Below are 19,706 nucleotides of genomic sequence, written 5' to 3' on the forward strand. Positions count from 1 at the left end.
ATTTTTCCACACTGCTCGCCCGAATCACATGGCCCGCTATTTATAGTAGATTAGGCAGTGATATCGAAACTCCTCAGTGGTGCCGCGCTGAAGGTCAAAAACAAAATCATGTCAAAAGTTTCTTTCCCCCTGTAGAATAGAAAAACCACACAGCAGAATCTAAGCAAAGGTCAGTGACATCCACTCTAGCCTTGCTGTTTTCTTTTTTCTCTCTTTCTCCTTTTTCTCTCTTTTTTGGGCAATAGTGCGCGAGTGTACATGTTTTAGACAGGACACCTTGACGGTATGCGCTTACTTCTGCTCCTCGTCTTTCCCTCCATGCACAGCAACGGAAAATATTCCACACGAAGCAAACCAAGGCAACTTCAAGGGTTAATCTGGCTATTTGTTAATATTCGAATGTCATTTTGTCTGTATTTCATGAAAATAAGATGAATTGGAGATAATTTTGTCTCTAAAAACAAACCTTTAACCATCCTAAAAGAACTTTGCTTTTAACAGATGGTAAACATTTTAGCTGAGTTATATGTGACTGGCAGTACCAGTATGTTATGAGTTCTGAATAAAGTCTTGGTGACCCGCACTTTCACAGAGAGGAGTTTCTTGGCACTCTGTCCCACTCAGTCGTCACATTCCCAGTTCTCGCGAACCTGCAACCATGTGTTTGCTTACTGATGTCCTGGGGAATGAAATGTCACACTGTTGGGCCTAAAGCATGAGAGTGTGAGTGTGTGTGTCAGCTCTGGGTTCCTGGTGTTGGACTTTTCTGGGAGTAAAATGTGCCTTTCCATCTGAGGGCAAAGTAAGTCTTTCATTCCTCTGCATTCAGGATATTTGGGTTGGGGCCACAGGACCACTGTGTGAGCCATGTCTTGCCTCCTACGCTGCGTCTCCTGCACCTCTGTGCCCTTGGTTTACCGAGCTGCACTAAAAAAGTCACCTGGGAAAAGGTACTTTCAAACCTGTGCTATTCTATGGAACCAACAGGCTCCCAAAGGTATGTAGTATAGTGTCATACTGCACATTTCATTTGCTATTTTATATATTATAATACTGTTACACCCTATTTTATTCCACCAGCTTTCTGGAGTATCCTTATGTTATACAACTGCAGGTCATTCAAGTTCAAGTTCATTTGAGGTCTTGTTTTTCCCTTTGTTATGTAGTGCCCCCACATACTACAGTCCACAGATAAATGACACATAATAACAGATGAACAGTACAGCGTTTGGAAGCAACTATGAGAAGCACTCACTTTAATCCTTACCTAAATGCATCTGCCTACATGTAATTAATGTTTGAGTGAAGGACTGTTGGAGAGGTCATGTAAAGGTGAAATCCTAACTTTGCTAGTTTGTCACTGACCCCTGCCTTTCAAGCAAGTCTCACTAGTGTCAATGAGGTTGTTAATGCCATGACAGAGAGCCCCCCCCAACGTGTGTTTTTTTCTGGTTTTGTGTTGTGTGATTGGACATTTTTGTGAGCTGTGTGAAAACGGCTCACTGAGCCTGTGCAGACCGGGCACAGCCGGGCACGCAGCCAGTCGGCTGCTAATAATGTCTTGCTGTTGTTGGAGATCCGCAAGCCAAGTAAGGAGAGATATGTGAAACAAGACTCTGGAACAGACTCTACTGAAGGCTTGTGTTTACGCTGCACGTGCCTAGCCTCATTTCTTTTTTACTGTTTTGTTTCCCGTCTATTTTATTTAAGGTGCTCATGATCCTACAGTTTTTTTAAGCACAGAAACAGAAAAGCTGTTGGAGTAGGCCTATCTGTGTTTGGAGGTCTAGGGGGCTCTCTTCACCAGCGCTGCCGCCCTAAGTTGCTGTGTTCCCCTCAGGTGTGCGTTATAAAGATGTCATGGTGGGCGTGCCCAAGGAGATCTTCAAGACTGAGAAGAGAGTGGCCCTTTCCCCTGCCGGAGTGGAGGCCCTGGTCAAGCAGGGCTTTAATGTCCAGGTGGAGAGCGGCGCCGGAGACGAATCCAAGTTCTCCAATGATCAGTACCAACAGGCAGGGGCCAAAATTACCGACACCAAGGGCGCCTTCAACTCAGACCTGGTTCTGAAGGTAAGCAGAATTATATCTGAATGTTAGTACCAGGATTTTTAATTATGTCATTTGTACTCTTGAGTCAATGAGTCAGTTGTACTCAGTTTAAACTCTGTACATAAATGTTTCATAACTCTCATGACATGGAGCACCACCCTAAAATGATGAAGGTCTTTTGAAGGGCACATGTGTGAAAAAAACCTCTCAGTCATAACCTGAAAAAGTAATGCAGTTGGGAGCACGAATGTCTTATCAGATCTTTCTGGGAACACAGGTGCGAGCGCCGACCTTCAGCGAGGCTTTGGGCAAGCATGAGGCCGAGCTGCTGAAGCCCAAGTCCACCCTGGTGAGCTTCATCTACCCCGCCCAGAACCCTGAGCTTATGGACAAGCTGGCCAAGCAGCAGTGCACCGTCCTGGCCATGGACCAGGTCCCCCGAGTGACTATCGCCCAGGGTTACGACGCCCTGAGCTCCATGGCCAACATCGCAGGGTGAGCTTACGTGAGCGCATGGTCCATGTCAATGCACGATACAGTGGGGATGATTTGTAATGATCTGTTCCGCAGCCTTGTGGAGGTTTCTCTGCTCTGCCTCTTTTATGGCTAAATGATTAATGTTCTGTCAGGACAAGCACGAAAGAGGAATTGTAAAAAGCATATTTACAACTGGGACCAACTTTATATATTGGAGCAAAGAGCAGAAAACATGTTTTCCATTTAAATTCCCTCTTATCTTCCACAGTGATGACAATGGCTATACATTTAAGATGAGGTTAAAGCATATTATTCATGCTAAGTTATCAGGAAACACTTTCCACATGGTTTAATTAGGAAATTATCCAGGGGCCAAGAAGGTGCATTGACTTTTTTCCCCCATGGTACTCAGGTACAAGGCCGTGGTCCTCGCTGCCAACCACTTTGGAAGATTCTTCACCGGCCAGATTACCGCAGCTGGGAAAGTACCTCCAGCTAAGGTAGCCACTGACAACTAGCTCAACCTGTCATAAAAAAAATACTCATTACACAGGCTAAGAAGTTCCCTACACATTGTGATTTAGCTGTGGAGAACTGACAAAAATTGCTGTAGTATTTACATAATCGCTCCTGCCTCAAAACCCGGATTGCTGCTAAAAAGGTGCGGTCTAGAATCATTGTGGAGACATGGAGAGGCTTGGTAGATATTATAAGAACCAGTTTGAGAGCTGTGAATACAAATAAAGATGTTTCCATTGATTATTTTAAAAGGTTATGAATAATTGTGGACATGCCATTTTTCATATTTTTTTAAAAAAAAGATGAAAACGCTTCTTTTTTGATTCCATGTTTCTCCCACATTGTCTTACAACCTTTTGGCGTGTGGCAGTGTCAGAACAAACATATTGGTCAAGAGAAAATCAACAATAAATCAATATTTGCCAGGGGTATGAATAATTATGTTCCTGTATGTAATATTTATTTATATGTTATATATTTATATGTGAGTATTTGAATAATGTGTTATCAGGATTTCAGCAGTAAAACCAGCCTTACGAAAGAAAGATAACTGTAGAAATTATTATATGTTTGACCCCCACAGGTGCTTGTTATTGGTGGTGGCGTAGCAGGATTGGCTGCAGCAGGAGCAGCCAAATCAATGGGGGCCATTGTGAGAGGGTTTGACACAAGGTACAAAACACAATAAACCACCATGTAACTGCAATGCACCAGCGGTAAACCTTTAGGACTTTTAATTGTATGAACGGTCACATCATAGTGTGAGCAGGAAAAGTGACAGTGTTTTCTGTAACCAGACCAGCAGCACTGGAGCAGTTCAGGTCCTTTGGGGCAGAAGCTTTGGAAGTGAATATCAAAGAGTCAGGAGAAGGAGTTGGGGGTTATGCCAAGGAGATGTCTAAAGAGTTCATAGAGGCCGAGATGGAGCTGTTTGCCAAGCAGTGCAAGGAGGTGGACATCGTTATCACTACTGCTCTTATTCCAGGTAAAAAAACACATTCAACCACACTTTTAAATCACAGTTTGACAATTCTGTTGCATATATCACTGACTCTGTCCTCATTGCTTAATCTATTTAATCAGTTCAGTGTTTAATTGATCTCCATGGTCCCTGCAGGAAAGAGGGCTCCCATCCTGATTAAGACGCCGATGGTGGAGTCCATGAAGGATGGCTCTGTGGTGGTGGATTTGGCCGCTGAAGCCGGAGGGAACATTGAGACGATTAAACCCGGAGAACTCTATGTGCACAAAGTGAGTGACACTGTTCCAACCAGTAAACCTCCATGTTAGTATGGTGAACACACATAGCACAGTGATATTAAAACAAATGGGTACAGTGCCAAGGTTGTGCATCTCATTAAAAGGAGATGAAAAGAAGATGTGAGAACATTTATAGATGACATGCAAAAAAGAAATAGCCAATTTTTAGGGAAATGTTTATTTCTATTTTTTCTATACATTAGGGGGTGACAAACATTGGATTCACAGATCTCCCTAGCAGAATGTCCACACAAGCCAGCTCACTGTACTCCAACAACATTCTGAAGCTACTGAAAGCTATTAGCCCTGATAAGGAGTACTTCCACTTTGAACCTGTGGACGACTTTGATTACGGAACACTTGACCATGTCATCCGTGGCACCACGGTGATGAAGGTAAGTATCAATGCTGCTACTCCTGCAGCTTTCGAACATACCAGAATAGGACCCATTTCATAATTAAGAATTCAATGTCAACTCCAACAGCTAAGAGATTACATTTGATCTGTGTATGGCATGCACGTCAGTGAGACAAAAACATTGAACATTGAGACACCAAAGCCAAAACTTTTGAATTTTAAAAGCCCACACAGCCAACTTGGCTCATACGCACAAGGCTGTCAGCAAGATTGACGTCTCACGTGAGAAAAAGGATTGGGTTTTTCTTTGGATTTTCTGTGTTTGCCTTCTTTTCCAAGAATCCCCCCCCCGACACTTTGTTTATTGCATACTTGAAAGACAGAGGGGGAACAGACAGCCTCCAGGGGAAATATCATCTTACCGTCTATTGAAACAGCAATTCACACAATTTTCATCGGAATTTATGGTGCTGCTCAGAGCTGTTTCTTAACACGCTCCAAAGAAGTCTCCTATTTTGTTGACTTGGCTGTTGTCTCTATGGCCCTGTGAACTATGAGTCATTGTGGTTTTGGTCTTCTACTTGTGCCATTATGTAAACATTATAAACTCTAGTCATGTTCAAGGGAACAAATGCATGGTGATGAAACACTTGGATCAGTTTCATCATTTATTTATCTATCTGCTTTATGCGTGTGTGTAAAACTATGTTCACTCTGCACTGACGCGTATGTCTCCTGTAACCCCAGCAAGGCAAGAACATTTTCCCATCGCCATTACCAAAGACTGTCCCTCCACCTCCCCCGGCTAAGATAAAGTCTGTAGCCGAGCTGGAAAAGGAGAAAAAGGCAACAGTCTCCCCTTTTAACCGCACCATGACCTCCGCAGGCATCTACACAGCAGGTGAAGAGACACAGTACATTCCCATGATTCACTCTAGATTGTGGGAGAAGAGAGAAGGCGCATAGCTTATGGCTAGTTGTGAATAGTTGTTGTGGGTGAATGTAATCCTATTATATACTTCAGCATGTAGTGTTTCTAGACGTGGAGGTGCATGAAAAAGGCACTTGTTAGGCGCACACCCCACTGGGCAAAGTTGTGTGTGTATTTCATGTGTATTTTTTTTAATTTGTCTTGTTGCAGGGGTGTCCACTGTCCTTGGTCTGGGTCTTGTCGCACCCAGCGCTGCTTTCACCCAGATGGTCACCACTTTTGGACTGGCAGGAATTGTTGGCTATCACACGGTGTGGGGCGTCACCCCAGCCTTACACTCACCTCTCATGTCTGTCACCAATGCCATCTCAGGTGAAATACCCCTATAATCTAATGACCTGGCAACAGCATCTTCAACAATACACTTGATAATGTATACACTCTAGGTTTGGTTTATGCATTAGAGATCTCTGCTGTTTTGATTTTGGCTGTCTATGAACTGCACTCAGACTGTTCTTCCAATCCCTAGGCCTGACTGCTGTGGGTGGCTTAGTGTTGATGGGTGGAGGTCTCACACCATCATCTCTCCCTGAAAGTCTGGCACTGGCAGCTGCGTTTGTGTCATCTATCAACATTGCAGGTTTGACCCTAATCCCATCAAAAATACAACTCAATATCTACTCAGACCTTACTCAGGCTTGTATTTAAGTGTAATTAAGTGTATTTAACCATTGAAAATATATACCATAACAGATGTAGACTTCTGACAGTACGTAGACCAGAACTGTTATAATTCCTCAAGTGTTTGATTCCCAGCAGCCTTCTATCATGTTAAAAAGATTGGAAGAATTCTAAGCTATGATAGTGTTATGGGATGCATACTGCGCATAGACAGTGCAAAGTATATTTAACTTCAAATGATCTGCTGTTCCTCTCAGGCGGTTTCCTCATCACAAAGAGAATGTTGGACATGTTTAAGCGGCCCACAGACCCCCCGGAGTATAACTACCTGTATGGAATCCCTGGAGCTCTCTTTGTGGGGGGATATGGAGCATCTGTAGCCAGTGGCTACCACATAGAACAGGTGTTGATGCAATGTAGCCCTATTACTCTATTGATATCTTTTATGAAGCAAAGCATGTTGGTAGACATGCATACATCATGCATCATACTGTAGATCTCAACAGTCTCTAACATGTCTGTAGATGTTTGTGTTCTGTGTGAATCCCACTGCTCACTCCCAGCCTGTGTGTTGACAGATGATGTACCTTGGCTCGGGCCTGTGCTGTGTCGGAGCCCTGGCCGGCCTGTCTGCCCAGGGCACCAGTCGCTTGGGCAACACCCTGGGCATGATGGGGGTGGCTGGGGGCATCGCTGCCACCCTGGGTGCACTCAAGCCCTCCCCTGAGCTGCTGTCACAGATGTCTCTGGCCATGGCAAGCGGAGGCACCATAGGTATGTCGGAGCGCATACCGCAGCATCGGCACATACCACAGCGCCTTGTGTGTCCTCATGTTGAAGTCGGGCCAAGTTGACATGACGATATCACATTAAGGGTGCTAGAAAAAGTGTACCAGAAATATTACATGAGGGTTTCATATGCCATGAGACAGAGCAACAGAACTGCTTTAATCTGGAGAAAATTATCTAGACTTGAATCTCACTACCAATTAGTTTAACATAAACACATACAGAAAATATGTATTGTATGCACAAAATTCTGTAGTTGTAACAAAAATCCTTTGAGGTCAACCACATCATCACACGTGCTTGTTCAGAGGAATTTCATGGCATTTACAGTGATGGTAAAACCTGTTTACATTATGACATATAATGTTAATCATCTTGTCAGTATACTGTTTGTAGCTGTAATTTTCATATGATGAATGATGATATATTCAGACCTCTGGCACTTCTTTAGCAAACGTTCAGGGTGTGTTTGTTTATATATAGCGTTGTTTGTCTTTTTATAAGTCATCTTCTAATTTGATTTGCAGCCATTTTAATTTCATACTAAGTGGCTGGCCTGGTTCCCTCTATGTGGGGTTTGATGTTAATTCCCAGATATATCTAGGCTTATGAGAAACAGACTTTTTCTTTTTTTTATCAAGTTTGTCAGACTGAATTGAATTATGCTCTAATCAGGCATTGCATGTCGCAGCTTTAGCGAAGATGGTGCTGAAATGTTGACCAAATTTATGGTGCAAAGATGACAGATGATCTCCATTCAGAGTGTCAGCCTAAAGTTTGTATCTCATATCAATTGATTTAATCCATAGCAATATGAAGGCTAATCCTCTTGTTACTTAGAGAATACTGCATATGCTTGTCTGAGTTATTACTTAATCTTTTGATTCTGTCTGCTGGCAGGATTGACCATCGCCAAGAAAATTGAGATCAGTGATCTACCTCAGTTGGTGGCAGCCTTCCATAGCCTTGTAGGGTTGGCAGCAGTGCTCACCTGCGTTGCTGAGTACATGATTGAGTATCCCCACCTCGACGCCCATCCTGCTGCCAATATGGTGAAGACCGTTGCCTATCTTGGCACCTACATTGGTGGTGTCACCTTCAGTGGTTCCCTGGTTGCTTATGGAAAGCTTCAAGGTACACAGCATTGCTGAGGGATGAGATTGCGTTCTCACTCACACAAAAAGTTCCCATTAGCTCTGTTGATCCACATAAATGTGTGCCAAGGGTGGATGTGGAAAATATCCTTGTCTTCATTGTCTCCTTTAAACAGTCGACAGTAGGCCAAGTTTTATTCAATTCCAGCTATGATTTGCCTTAAAGCTGGCATGTCTGGTATTTTCCCTTGGACAAATGTACTCTTGCAGGCGATGTGAAAATCTAGAGATTACTAAATGTTCAAAAAGTAAGGAAAAGATTAGGCGATTTTAAAAACTGGCATCAGTGAGGCCATTCCTCCTGTTGCCAGAACTATGCAGGGCAACAGGAAAAACACTGGAATGCTTCATCTGCCTTGGTATATCATCTCATAAAGTTATCTCTCAAAATATGATGTCAGGATGATTTGCCAGTTGAACCATGTGCCCCTGCTGTCCAATCATCTTCTCCTATGCTCAGTGAAAAAATCAAATTGTGGAGTCTAGCCAAAGAAAGATAAAAGACCCACTGAGGCTCTGGTTTACCACACATTAGCAGCAATAATCAGCACGCCCTGTAGCCCAGTGTTTGCCAAAACTTGTCATCTTTTATCGATAAAGATCTCCCTGATTTTTTGCGCTTGAAGAAGCTTCCCAGATTTTCTATTTTAGCATTGATTGTTGGTTTTGTTCAGTTGCCAAGAATAGCGAAAGCGAGAGAGACTAGCATCAAGCTGCATTCTCATACCTGCGTTAAAGTTTGAGGCTTGTTTTAGAGTGTTTAGAGCATTACCTTCAGGTAAAAGAAGGAAACATGTCATTTCTGATTTAATCTCCAACGTTGAAAACCACTCTGTGACTCAGGTGTTCTTGACTCGGCACCCCTGATGCTCCCTGGCCGCCACATGATGAACGCTGGCCTCATGGCTGCCTCGGTCGGAGGCATGGTGCCCTTCATGCTGACTGACAGCTACGGTACAGGCATGGGCTGCCTGCTGGGGGTCTCTGGCCTCTCCACCGTCATGGTAAGCGTGGACTTGCATGGCAAGATGGTGATTCAGGAAAACATATTTGTGTGTATGTATGTGTTAACAGTAGATTGCCCCAAAATAGCAACTTTATGCAAGTTATTATGCATTCTGTCTCATAGCTATTCCTTATGTGTAGGACATCTGACACAGTGCTCTTATGCTGAGAGGTTGAAGCAGCATTTATTTTATAGTATTGCAGAATTTGAGACAACTGAATGGTGAATGGTAAGACAACACTGAATGGTATGATCCATTTTTGTGTGCTCTTCTCCTCCATATCTAGGGCGTCACACTGACTGCAGCCATCGGGGGTGCAGACATGCCTGTGGTCATCACCGTGCTGAACAGCTACTCTGGCTGGGCCCTGTGTGCCGAGGGCTTCTTGCTGGACAACAACCTCATGACCATCGTTGGCGCACTGATTGGCTCGTCCGGTGCCATCCTGTCTTATATCATGTGTGTGGTGAGTATGGACGGATGGCTGGTCTCCATTCACACATCCCCTGACAGAATTAATAAGAAGACTTGTGCAATTGCAACCACCTGCAAGTGTTTTCTCTTGGCTAATGACTACAGTTTCCATCCTTGAAAGATACTCTCCTATTGACTCATACCCCACATCACTATTCAGTGACTGAATACTGATGTGTACACTGAAAGATGACATTGTCTTTGCAGGCCATGAACCGCTCCCTTCCTAATGTTATTTTGGGTGGCTATGGCACTTCATCCACTGCTGGTGGGAAACCCATGGAGATTGTAGGCACCCACACTGAAGTTAACTTGGACCAGTCCATTGAAATGATAAGGGAGGCGAACAGCATTATTATCACTCCTGGTAAGCTTCTACAATAAACATAATTAAGTAACCATATCATCTGCAGGAATGCCACCGAGGAATCTTTTTTTTACTGATGCTTAGCAGGCTTCCTTTAGGTTTGACCCAAAAGATCAGCACAAAGTTTATAACATATTATATTCTTTGTAATTCAAAGTTTAGTTTAGTAATGGTTAATCAGCTGCCATCAAAATACTAGGGGGGATTTAAATGTGGCAAGATTTTGTCCACCAGAAGGCAACAGTGTGCCATGTTCCTCTTCTCCCTGAGCCAAACCATACCAGTAAAAACATGCACAATGTAAAGTTAAAGCAAAAGTATGTAGTTCTGTAGCAGTTTTAAAGGTATGCTTTTTATCATTCTCAAATGATCGTGATGTCTGGTCATGTCAAGGGAAACCTATATCATTGTCACCATGTGGCTTTGCAGCTTAAATCCAAAACAGCTTGATACTAGATAATATAGAAAGAAAATAAAGAAATTGAATTAGTCTTTTTGGCTAATTAGCTCACTAATGTTAGAGTAGAGAAAACAACTCCTTATTGCTGCTTTCATGTTAAAGCATCATGCTTTTTATTTTAGCTATACATAAACTGGGACTACTAAAGATCAGCTCTATATAAGACAAATAGATTAAAAAAACTTAAATGGATCAAGTTAGCTTTGCTGCTGAAGCTAATGTGCCATGTTGCATGCATTACTCCTTTTTCATGCATGAAATCCCACTGTGACCGTAGAATTCACTGTCCAGAAGACCCCGAGTCCACCATCAGGGCATCTGGGGAAGGTGACAGCATCAGCTGAGAGCACTGGACGCGCGGCCCATGTTTGTTTTCCTTTCTCTTGTTCTGGGCAACATAATAAATCACAGAGCTGAGTCCCATGGATCAGGTTTCAAAGTTGTAAGAGGATGGAAATGAAAAGACAGCCGATCCAACACATGTCTACTCCACCGTAGCAAGTCCACGGTAAAACACAAGAAGTCAATTACAACAGCGTGGTGGAGGGAGCAGGCAGATACAGTTGCCTTTAGGGGTCAGATGTTGGGAGGTTTGACTGTCCCATAGGGATCTACTTAACTGCTAAATCTACTGGCCCTGCAGCACGGAATAAAGACCCCTCTACCTTCTCCAGATATTTGAAAACAGAGGTCAGCCAGTGAGAGGGGGAAAGATGGTCTCTCGCACGCACACTGCCATGCCGGTAGAATTCCTCTGCATTAAGGCTCTGGGGTTAGAGGCCTCTGTGTCATGGGGAGCCCCCCCTGTGTTGAGGCAGAGCATGTGCTGTGGGAAGGGTACAGCCTAGCTGAAGTTGCCACACACGATTTCCTTTTTCTGCCTCTAATGAAAGGTGCAATGTCACTTGTTCCAGTTACTACTCTTGTTGTCTGTCTGTAACATTAGCAAAGTGCCATATGGTTACAACACGAATGTCTGGTTGACTTTGAAGTTGACTTTTTGGTTGTTTGGTAATTATACTGAGAACCATACATTTTGTTATTGTTTGTTTTATAAGGTTGGGGTCTTTGTGCAGCCAAGGCCCAGTATCCCATTGCTGACATGGTGAAGATGCTCTGTGAGCAGGGCAAGTCAGTCAGGTAAGACAAAAGACTAACGTTTTTAGTTGCTGCTTAACTAAAGGAGTTGACCAAGAGGACTTGTAAGCACAACCCACTCTTTCCTGGAATAATGTAGGGAGAAGTTCCACAAAATGTCCCAAAAGCTAATGGGAACAATCTTATTTATATTTAAAACAAGACAAAACATGTCTATGTCTCAAATCGTAATGCGAAAAATGTCAAGATCACCCAAATAAAGGGGGAAAAGTAAATCAATTGCGAAGATACTCCAGACAGTATTTACATATCAGACCAGAGAAGATAGACATCTTCCGGAAAGTTTAGGAAATGATCCTGTGGAGAAATTACGAGAGAACAATCAAGACAGAGAATCAACCAATGAGAATGTGATTTCATTTTGTGTGTGTTTATTTTATTTACACGTCATCATTAACAGCTGAAAACAGCATTAAAAACCATCTAAATCCAGTGTTAAACGTAGCTAATAAATGAACCTAACAAATTTTATTTATTTAGTTATTCTTTTCCTTGTCAGATTTGGAATCCACCCTGTGGCTGGCCGCATGCCTGGTCAGCTGAATGTCCTTTTGGCTGAGGCTGGAGTTCCTTATGATATTGTGCTGGAAATGGATGAGATCAATGAGGACTTCCCAGGTGATAATCAAATGGGTCAACTGTAATTCCATGAGTGTCCTCTTTAAATAGTGGGAGGTTTAAGAGTCGGGGTAATTCCGCAGGATCAGCACACAGACCAATCATCCAGCTTCACAGGTGTCTGTCCATTGATTCCGACATAATAAATAGCGGCATCACAGTTGAATTAACGTTCATCATATAATGATGTTTAGACATGCAATGTTTGAGAGCAACAGTCTGTTTTTATAACTACCACCTTCTTAGCCTACGCAAATCTTCAGACACATGGTTCTGTTTAGATTATATGGGGATGAATGAGAACCGCTAGTGCTAGTTTACCTCTTCATAGGTTTGTTTGCTTGCTTGCTTGTTTTAGTGGATGCTTTTATGTTTAAACTAATTTTTTGTCCACAGAGACTGATTTGACTCTTGTCATCGGAGCCAACGACACTGTAAACTCTGCGGCCCAAGAGGACCCAAATTCCATAATTGCTGGAATGCCTGTGCTGGAGGTCTGGAAGTCAAAGCAGGTACAGTATAAACTCCCCCTGAATGTTCCCCCTGAATTGCATGATGTGATGACATGACGTGGTCTCAGCCACCTATGGCCAGCCAATGGGACGTCAGTCATGCCCCAGGGAGGCCCTGTGAGACCACTCTGATTTATGAATCATGCTTTAACCATCATTCATCCAACAACCTTGCTGCTTGCCAATAACAATCTCATTTGTCATCAGGTGATTGTGATGAAGCGTACTCTTGGTGTGGGCTACGCTGCAGTGGACAACCCCATATTCTACAAACCCAATACATCCATGCTGCTGGGAGATGCCAAGAAAACATGTGATAGCTTACAGGGTAAAATTAGAGAAGCTTTCTATTAGCTCCAGCATATAGCTCCAGTACTATGTGTATTTATTAATTGATCTTGTCCATATCCAATTGATGAATGTATGATTGTTGTATTTCAATTCCATGGCATAGAGTTATTGTGCATTCAAACCCAGAGCTAATCATTAGTCTGATAAAGTAAGTACATCTTGCAAGAGTATAAAAGATGTGCAAAATAATTAACATAAACGACAAATACAAATCAAAATTTAAAATCAATGGAAGTTTTACTGAGTTGCATGAGTTTTCTGATTTGTAAATAAAAGTATTTCACAATGACTTCTGTTAAATATTCTCTTTGTGTTTACCCATTATGCACAAGAAATGACACCAGTGTACTGATGTAATGGTGTTCTGAAATGTAAATACACTTGGCTGTCCCTTACACCAACTGTGCATTGGCATGTTTTGAGATCATCAGGATGTGCATTGCAAGAGGACTATCTGTAATGTCCAGCTGTTCAATGCTCATATTTTTCCAGCAGATACTTTTGCTTTGTTGATAATTTTATGGAGGTAGGAGTAAAAAAAGAGAAGGTTGTCATATTCACCACTGTACGCCTTCCGGAGGCACAGAGTATGATAGTCTTTAAGGAAGTAATAAATAGCCTCTATTGTAGCAAGATATGTGTCTGGTGAACCTCGCTGATGACGCCAGAAACAGGTTTTCCTTGTCTTCAACTCAACCCGTAGCAGAGCTAGAAAAAACAAGGCATAGTGTGTTAATATCAGCCTACTATACGTATAAACACACAGTATAATGAAATATATCTACCAATCTCATTGCTGATATCAGCACAAGATGCTACTCACGTTCGAGTCGTTCATCTGTGATTATTCTGGTAGTCTGGTTCCATGTGCTGTCGATGAAGATGACTCTTTCTAGAGGACAGGACTGTGGATTTACTTCGTCTTCCGTCTCTTCTGTGATCTTCTGTCTCTTTACTCTTGCTTCATCAGATGAGTTTGTTCTTATGTCATTTAGATGCTCCGACATCTCTTCAAGAGTCACTGAGTCAGGTCCAGGGAAAACCAAAACTGCCTGATGGCCAAAGCAGGAATAATAAAAGGGAAAATACTTAAGATATGTCATTTTAGGTTTGTTACGTTTTCTTTTTAGGAGTTGAGCATATTAAGAGTGCACACTGACCTTGTGCACATCACCATCCAGCTCCGGTATGCAAGGGTAAGTGTAAATGTTGACATCGTCGGGAGCGAGGAGTCTGGCATGTACCGCAGTGCTCTTTCCATCAGTTTCATTGGGGTGTTTGATTATGTCAATTCTGACCGGGAGCTGTAATTTCAATTAGCATACAAAAACAATTTAAAAACATCAGTCCTTCAACCTGCTTGTTTTCATAATAAACCATTTTGTCCGTTGCCTTTGGTTCAGACAAATGCTCACGACCAAGTTCATCGATCTGGATCAATTAGCCAGAGATTTCAGTTTGAGGCCATAATATGGAATTACGACTGATTCTGTATCTCGCACTAACCTTAATTAAGGGAATTTCCTGCTGGTTCACACCGACTAAAGTGAAACACGTGTAGCAGAAGAACATCCTTGACCCACCACATTTAGAACACTTTATCCTGCCGTGCGTTTGTGCTCTTTCGAGTACTTCGTGTGATGCCAATTTCAGACCTTGGAGAGGCGATTCAGCTTGACTAGAGCAGTCTAACGTTAAATTATCCGAGCTTCTGTCGAGCTGTTCCTCTGATTTTGGGACATCTTCTGTGACTGTGCTAGTGGCAGACATCTACGTACTGTAGTAGAAGGGTCCGATTTCACCAAAGATAAATCACAGTTTAAGTATACTTCTTAGTGACGAAACCACAAATAGTATATTTATGCGATGACAACAACGTCTAACGTTACATTCGTACATGTGGTTACTTACAGTTACGTTAACGTTACCTATAACAAACACCACTGATTAACGTTACAGATAAATATCGTCAGCTATGCTCACTTGAGGTAAATAATGAATATAAATAGTGCAAATTCGCCTCTGATACACTATGGATTAAAATCGCTCAGTAAAAGCTTCCAGTCCTTAACACACACGAAACGTTTGCTTTTTCATGCAGCTTGTGGGGCTTGTATCAGCTTGTATCCGTTTTGCTCATGTGAACCGGAACTAAATCGCACTTTGGAGGAAGTAAAACTAACTCAGTTTACCTCGGTTCCTTAGCAACATAATTCAACATGCTGACTGAGTCTGAGAGGAGGTTTACACACTTTAAAAAAATATATAAATGACCGTGGATAAATTAAACCTAAAGATACAAAATGTCAATGAATTCAAATGACGCAGAAATCCCTATCGACTCATTCGAGGAATTCCTTAGACGTCAAAAACTGGTATGATAAATGCCCAAATGTAGGGTGTTAAATTCTTAAATTAGTTAACGTTAACGTAACGAACCAAGCATGGTCAAACGTTTACACCTGATACAAGTCAGCTGGCGTTAACTTAGCTGATTATCTGCAATGAACTGCAGTAATTACGGTAGCTTCTATACTGTTACAGCCAACCACCAACAATAAATTAAATGTGCAGAACTGAAGTTTCTCTTGTCAAAAATGAGATAGATAGATAGATAGATAGATAGATAGATAGATACTTTGTTGATCCTCAAGGGGAAATTCAAGGAATTCAATGAATCTGCTTCTGGATTGAGCCTAATTTGAATGGTGGTGGCTAACATAAGATACGTAGATTTGCCGTCATGGTCAGTGTTTCTTTTCTCTTTTTGTTTTTTCAGGTAGAGTGGCCTGAGACTATCAGGAAATATGTGCAGTTGCCATCAGACTACCATTTCAACTCTGTAGAGGAAATAGACGAGTATTTGAAAAAAATGGTACCATTTCCAGTGGAAATAGCTACATCTATCTCAACGCTTGTAGATGAAGTATGGGGGAGAGTGAAGGAAAATGATGCCATTTTATCAAAAGCTTTTATTAAACCAACAGGATGTCGAACCAGAGCCACACCCAAATCAAACAATCACCCTTGTAAGCTCACACTTTTGGGAACAAATGATAATGATGATTATCATCATCATCATTATTATTATTATTATTATTATTATTATTATATATAGGCCTATTGTTGTTATAAGGTGAGGCCAAATCAGCAAATCAGAAGCATCAACAACCCATCTCATAAAGCACATCTATTTATTTGCAGATCCAGACTTAGTTGCAAAAGCACATAAGAAAATTAAAGAACAGGCAAGTGTATCAAAATTGTAATCTTTAAAGCTGTAACATTATTGTCCTTCAAAAGAAAAACATGTGACATTTTGTCATCTTAGATTGAAACAGTGCCCCTGTGTCCAGATGTCATGGTATGTTCACTTTGTTCACCAGCCTGTTGGCCTATACAGTACATATTTATACATGACAATGTAACATTATTGAGCACTGACATTGAGCATTTGTTCAACCCTATTTCTATAGGAGTTTGAATTCCCTGGATTTTCAAATTTAGAGCATACTGATATTCCAGGGCTTCCCAGTACTTCTCTGCATTTGGACCATATTTCAGAGGCACAAGGCTTTAATGTGAGTACAAACTATTGCAACGCTATAAAGTGTTGTTGTCCCTCTTTCATTGGCTGTGTGCAGTGTGTGTTTTAACATTATTGTTATTATGTCAGTGTAACAGAGGTAGTTTTCCCTCTACCACGTTCTCTGCGTTGTGTTGTGTTGTGTATAATAAGAGACGCCACAACCGACCTGGTCTTTGACTCTTTTACTGAAATATAAGACAAAACAAACACATCAGACAGGGAGCGAGCCAGTCGCATCACAGCTCCTCTGCCTCAGGACAGTAGCAAAAGAGCCGCGCGGCAAGACTACGAGACACGCAGTTAACAGCGTCGCCACAAAAGTACATGTGAATAGACAATAACAAAAGTACATTAAACAAACATGGCATACCTGAAATATAAGACAAAACAAACACATCAGACAGGGAGCGAGCCAGGCGCATCACAGCTCCTGCCAATCAAACAGGTAAACCACGTTTAAATGCATTCAGTCAATTCACCAGTATGGAAGTCTGTAAGCTAACTAGTTAACGTCGCTACACCTGCAGCCACGTTAGCAGACTGTAGCATGTAGAACTGAGGCAATGTGCATTGTGTAACGAGCTAACATAAAAACAGTGATTAAATAAACATAACTCGTATATAAGGTGTGCAACACCAGAAAACAGTTCTATGTGAAAAATGCACCATACAAGTAACCATAAAAGCATAAATACAAGATATGATGTATTGTATGCAAGACTCCACATACCTCTGCCTCAGGACAGTAGCAAAAGAGGCAGAGGAGGGGGCTACATGAACACTTAAGGGGTCTTCAGCGTGGGCACCGACCCCTGCCACACCCAAGCCACACACCCCTACAACCTACTGTACCTCAGAGGCGTGGGAAACTACAATAGAACTTGTAGAAACGATGGGGGAATTCAGGGAAGCATAATTAACCCTGCTACACTCACCCCCACTGACTTCACTGAATTTCACCCATGAAGAAAACAAACAAAAATAACAAAAACAAAAATTACATAGCATGCAGGACAGTGAACCCACAATAAGGACAGAAAGTCCACCAACACATGAATGCTGTCCAATGACGGACTAGAGAAGTAAGAAGCCAGCTAGAGGGGTTAACTTGGCTCTAACTTATCACAGGAAAAAGGTGCCATATACACCTTACCAACTGGGGTACATCCACCTACAACCATAGCCTAATGCAATAGGCAGAAAATGATGACATTCTTTCCCCACAAGGGGAGATACACAGTATGGAGAAAAAAAAACAGTATTTCACAAAAGAAAACAAACAAAAAGAAATCTCCCTACAGAGCTCCTCTTAGAAGACTCCGCACCCACTGGAGAGCCATAGTCTGTATTAGCCTCTTCACCCGCCCTAACCAGTCTACCCGCCCTAGTCGTAACCCACCCCCATAATGACCAGGTGAAGCACGGGTGTGAGCAGCAGACCTAAAAGTTGAGGGGGGCTCAACGGACAGACTCTTCGGCACAATCACTTGGCACAGCACAGCCAGAGTTTCTGCTGTGCAAAGACGGAACAGTGCTCACTGAGTCCGAACTAACTGTGTCCGGAGCCACTTGAATCCCCTGCGGATCCCCTGTGTTGCTACTATGCGAAGTGGAAGCACCAGGAAGCCCAGCCACCCATGATACAGTTCTGTCAATAGAAGCACGATCCCCACTGAACTGTGAGCTGCCCACCTCACTAATGCTGCCACCAGAAAATGACAGATGCTCATCATCATCCACGTTGGTCAGTGGCAAGAAGTTAACCGGCAAGATGAGATTCCTATGCACTGTTTTCACAGTACCCGCTGGACTCCTAATTCGGAAAGTGTGAGTGGAGTAGTTCACAGAAACTACAGTGTAAATGGTCCCCTCCCACTTATCCGCCAGCTTCTTCTTGCCCCGCTCCCCCTTATTGGCCAGCAGGACCCTATCACCAACTACAACAGGTTGGCCCTTAGCTCTCCTATTGTACAGCTCAGCCTGCCTGCGCTGCTGCTTCTCAGTGTTAGACTGAGCTAAAGCCATAGCCTCCCTCAGGTCCTTACCCAATGATGCCACATAAGTGTCAGTGTCTACTGTGTCCCCATCCAACAGAACATTTTTAAACATCAAGTCAACAGGCAACCTAGGAGTGCGGCCATACATCAAAAAGAAAGGAGGGAAACCTGTGGTCTCATGAATAGTACAGTTGTACGCGAAGGTGAGATTATTAAGAAGCTGGGGCCACTTGACCTTTGACCTAGGGGGTAGGGCCCTTATCATATTCCCTAAAGTGTGGTTCATCCTCTCGGCTTGACCATTCCCCATGGGGTGATACGGGGTGGTGTGAGACTTGTCCACCCCAGCTAACAGAAGCAGCTCCGCAATTAAAGCGCTTTCAAAATTAGCCCCCTGATCTGAGTGAATACAAGCAGGGAAACCATACACACAGAAGAACTTATTCCACAGCACCCGAGCTACAGACTTAGCAGACTGATTAGGGCAGGGATAGGCACACGCCAGCTTAGTGAAGTGATCAGTCGCCACGAGGACATCAATGGACTTATTATTAGAATCTTCTGCAGACCAAAAATCAATGCAGACTAATTCTAAAGGAGCTGAGGTAGCAATGGAAACAAGAGGGGCCCTAGCCTCAGGTTCCGGAGCCTTGCTAACCACACACCTCTTGCACCTGTGAACATAGTCCCTGACATCCCTTTCAAGCGTGTCCCAGTAAAACCTTTGTCTTGCCAGCCATAGAGTACGTTGCTGGCCCTGGTGACCTGCCTCGTCATGAACCCCTTTTAGAACCATGGACCTCAGTGCTATGGGCACCACACACTGGAAGGCATTTTTTTTAGACACAGGATTCTTAGCCACCCTGTACAGCACACCTAATCGGGTTGTCAGTTTACCCCACTGCCTTAAAGTCCTCACTGTCTCCCGGGATTCATGTACCCGCTCACGCCTAGA

At 42.8% G+C, this 19,706-nt stretch overlaps 3 protein-coding genes across 8 annotated transcripts in view; 2 read left to right on the forward strand and 1 right to left on the reverse strand.

Annotated features, from left to right (window-relative positions):
* The first annotated feature begins 69 nt into the window (after positions 1–69).
* On the forward strand, positions 70–13,340 carry LOC125307695 (NAD(P) transhydrogenase, mitochondrial-like). 2 transcript variants are annotated; one of them, XM_048263767.1, is made up of 22 exons: positions 70–169; positions 830–997; positions 1,841–2,070; positions 2,327–2,544; positions 2,939–3,026; positions 3,629–3,717; positions 3,843–4,030; positions 4,163–4,296; positions 4,509–4,700; positions 5,411–5,564; positions 5,805–5,966; positions 6,124–6,234; positions 6,533–6,678; positions 6,854–7,049; positions 7,965–8,198; positions 9,062–9,222; positions 9,512–9,691; positions 9,907–10,066; positions 11,585–11,666; positions 12,184–12,302; positions 12,699–12,814; positions 13,022–13,340. In XM_048263767.1, exons 2-22 carry the CDS (start codon positions 868–870, stop codon positions 13,166–13,168), a joined length of 3,237 nt encoding a protein of 1,078 aa, XP_048119724.1. In that variant the 5' UTR covers positions 70–169; positions 830–867; the 3' UTR covers positions 13,169–13,340. The 2 variants fall into 2 exon arrangements, with proteins under 2 accessions (XP_048119724.1, XP_048119723.1); XM_048263766.1 differs by lacking the exon at positions 70–169 and having other exon boundaries at positions 647–997.
* Positions 12,034–15,443, reverse strand: dtwd1 (DTW domain containing 1). 2 transcript variants are annotated; one of them, XM_048263773.1, is made up of 5 exons: positions 15,358–15,443; positions 14,672–14,942; positions 14,326–14,469; positions 13,989–14,217; positions 12,034–13,873 (listed from the first exon to the last, which is right to left on the reverse strand). In XM_048263773.1, the coding sequence occupies exons 2-5, from the start codon at positions 14,933–14,935 to the stop codon at positions 13,644–13,646; spliced, it is 867 nt and encodes a 288-aa protein (XP_048119730.1). In that variant the 5' UTR covers positions 14,936–14,942; positions 15,358–15,443; the 3' UTR covers positions 12,034–13,643. The 2 variants fall into 2 exon arrangements, with proteins under 2 accessions (XP_048119730.1, XP_048119729.1); XM_048263772.1 differs by lacking the exon at positions 15,358–15,443 and adding an exon at positions 15,077–15,321.
* Positions 15,380–19,706, forward strand: part of LOC125307696 (protein FAM227B-like) — a 37,197-nt gene continuing 32,870 nt past the window's right edge. For 2 of the 4 annotated variants that reach the window (XM_048263768.1, XM_048263771.1), the window contains exons 1-5: positions 15,382–15,540; positions 15,945–16,194; positions 16,370–16,413; positions 16,497–16,529; positions 16,642–16,746. In XM_048263768.1, the coding sequence (XP_048119725.1) occupies positions 15,469–15,540; positions 15,945–16,194; positions 16,370–16,413; positions 16,497–16,529; positions 16,642–16,746 (504 nt within the window). In that variant the 5' untranslated portion in view covers positions 15,382–15,468. Of the gene's footprint in view, positions 15,541–15,944; positions 16,195–16,369; positions 16,414–16,496; positions 16,530–16,641; positions 16,747–19,706 lie in introns of all 4 variants that reach the window. The other 2 variants (XR_007195754.1, XM_048263770.1) reach the window with 2 other exon arrangements.

Source organism: Alosa alosa, chromosome 14, assembly GCF_017589495.1.
Source record: "Alosa alosa isolate M-15738 ecotype Scorff River chromosome 14, AALO_Geno_1.1, whole genome shotgun sequence".
Lineage (NCBI taxonomy): Eukaryota > Metazoa > Chordata > Actinopteri > Clupeiformes > Clupeidae > Alosa > Alosa alosa.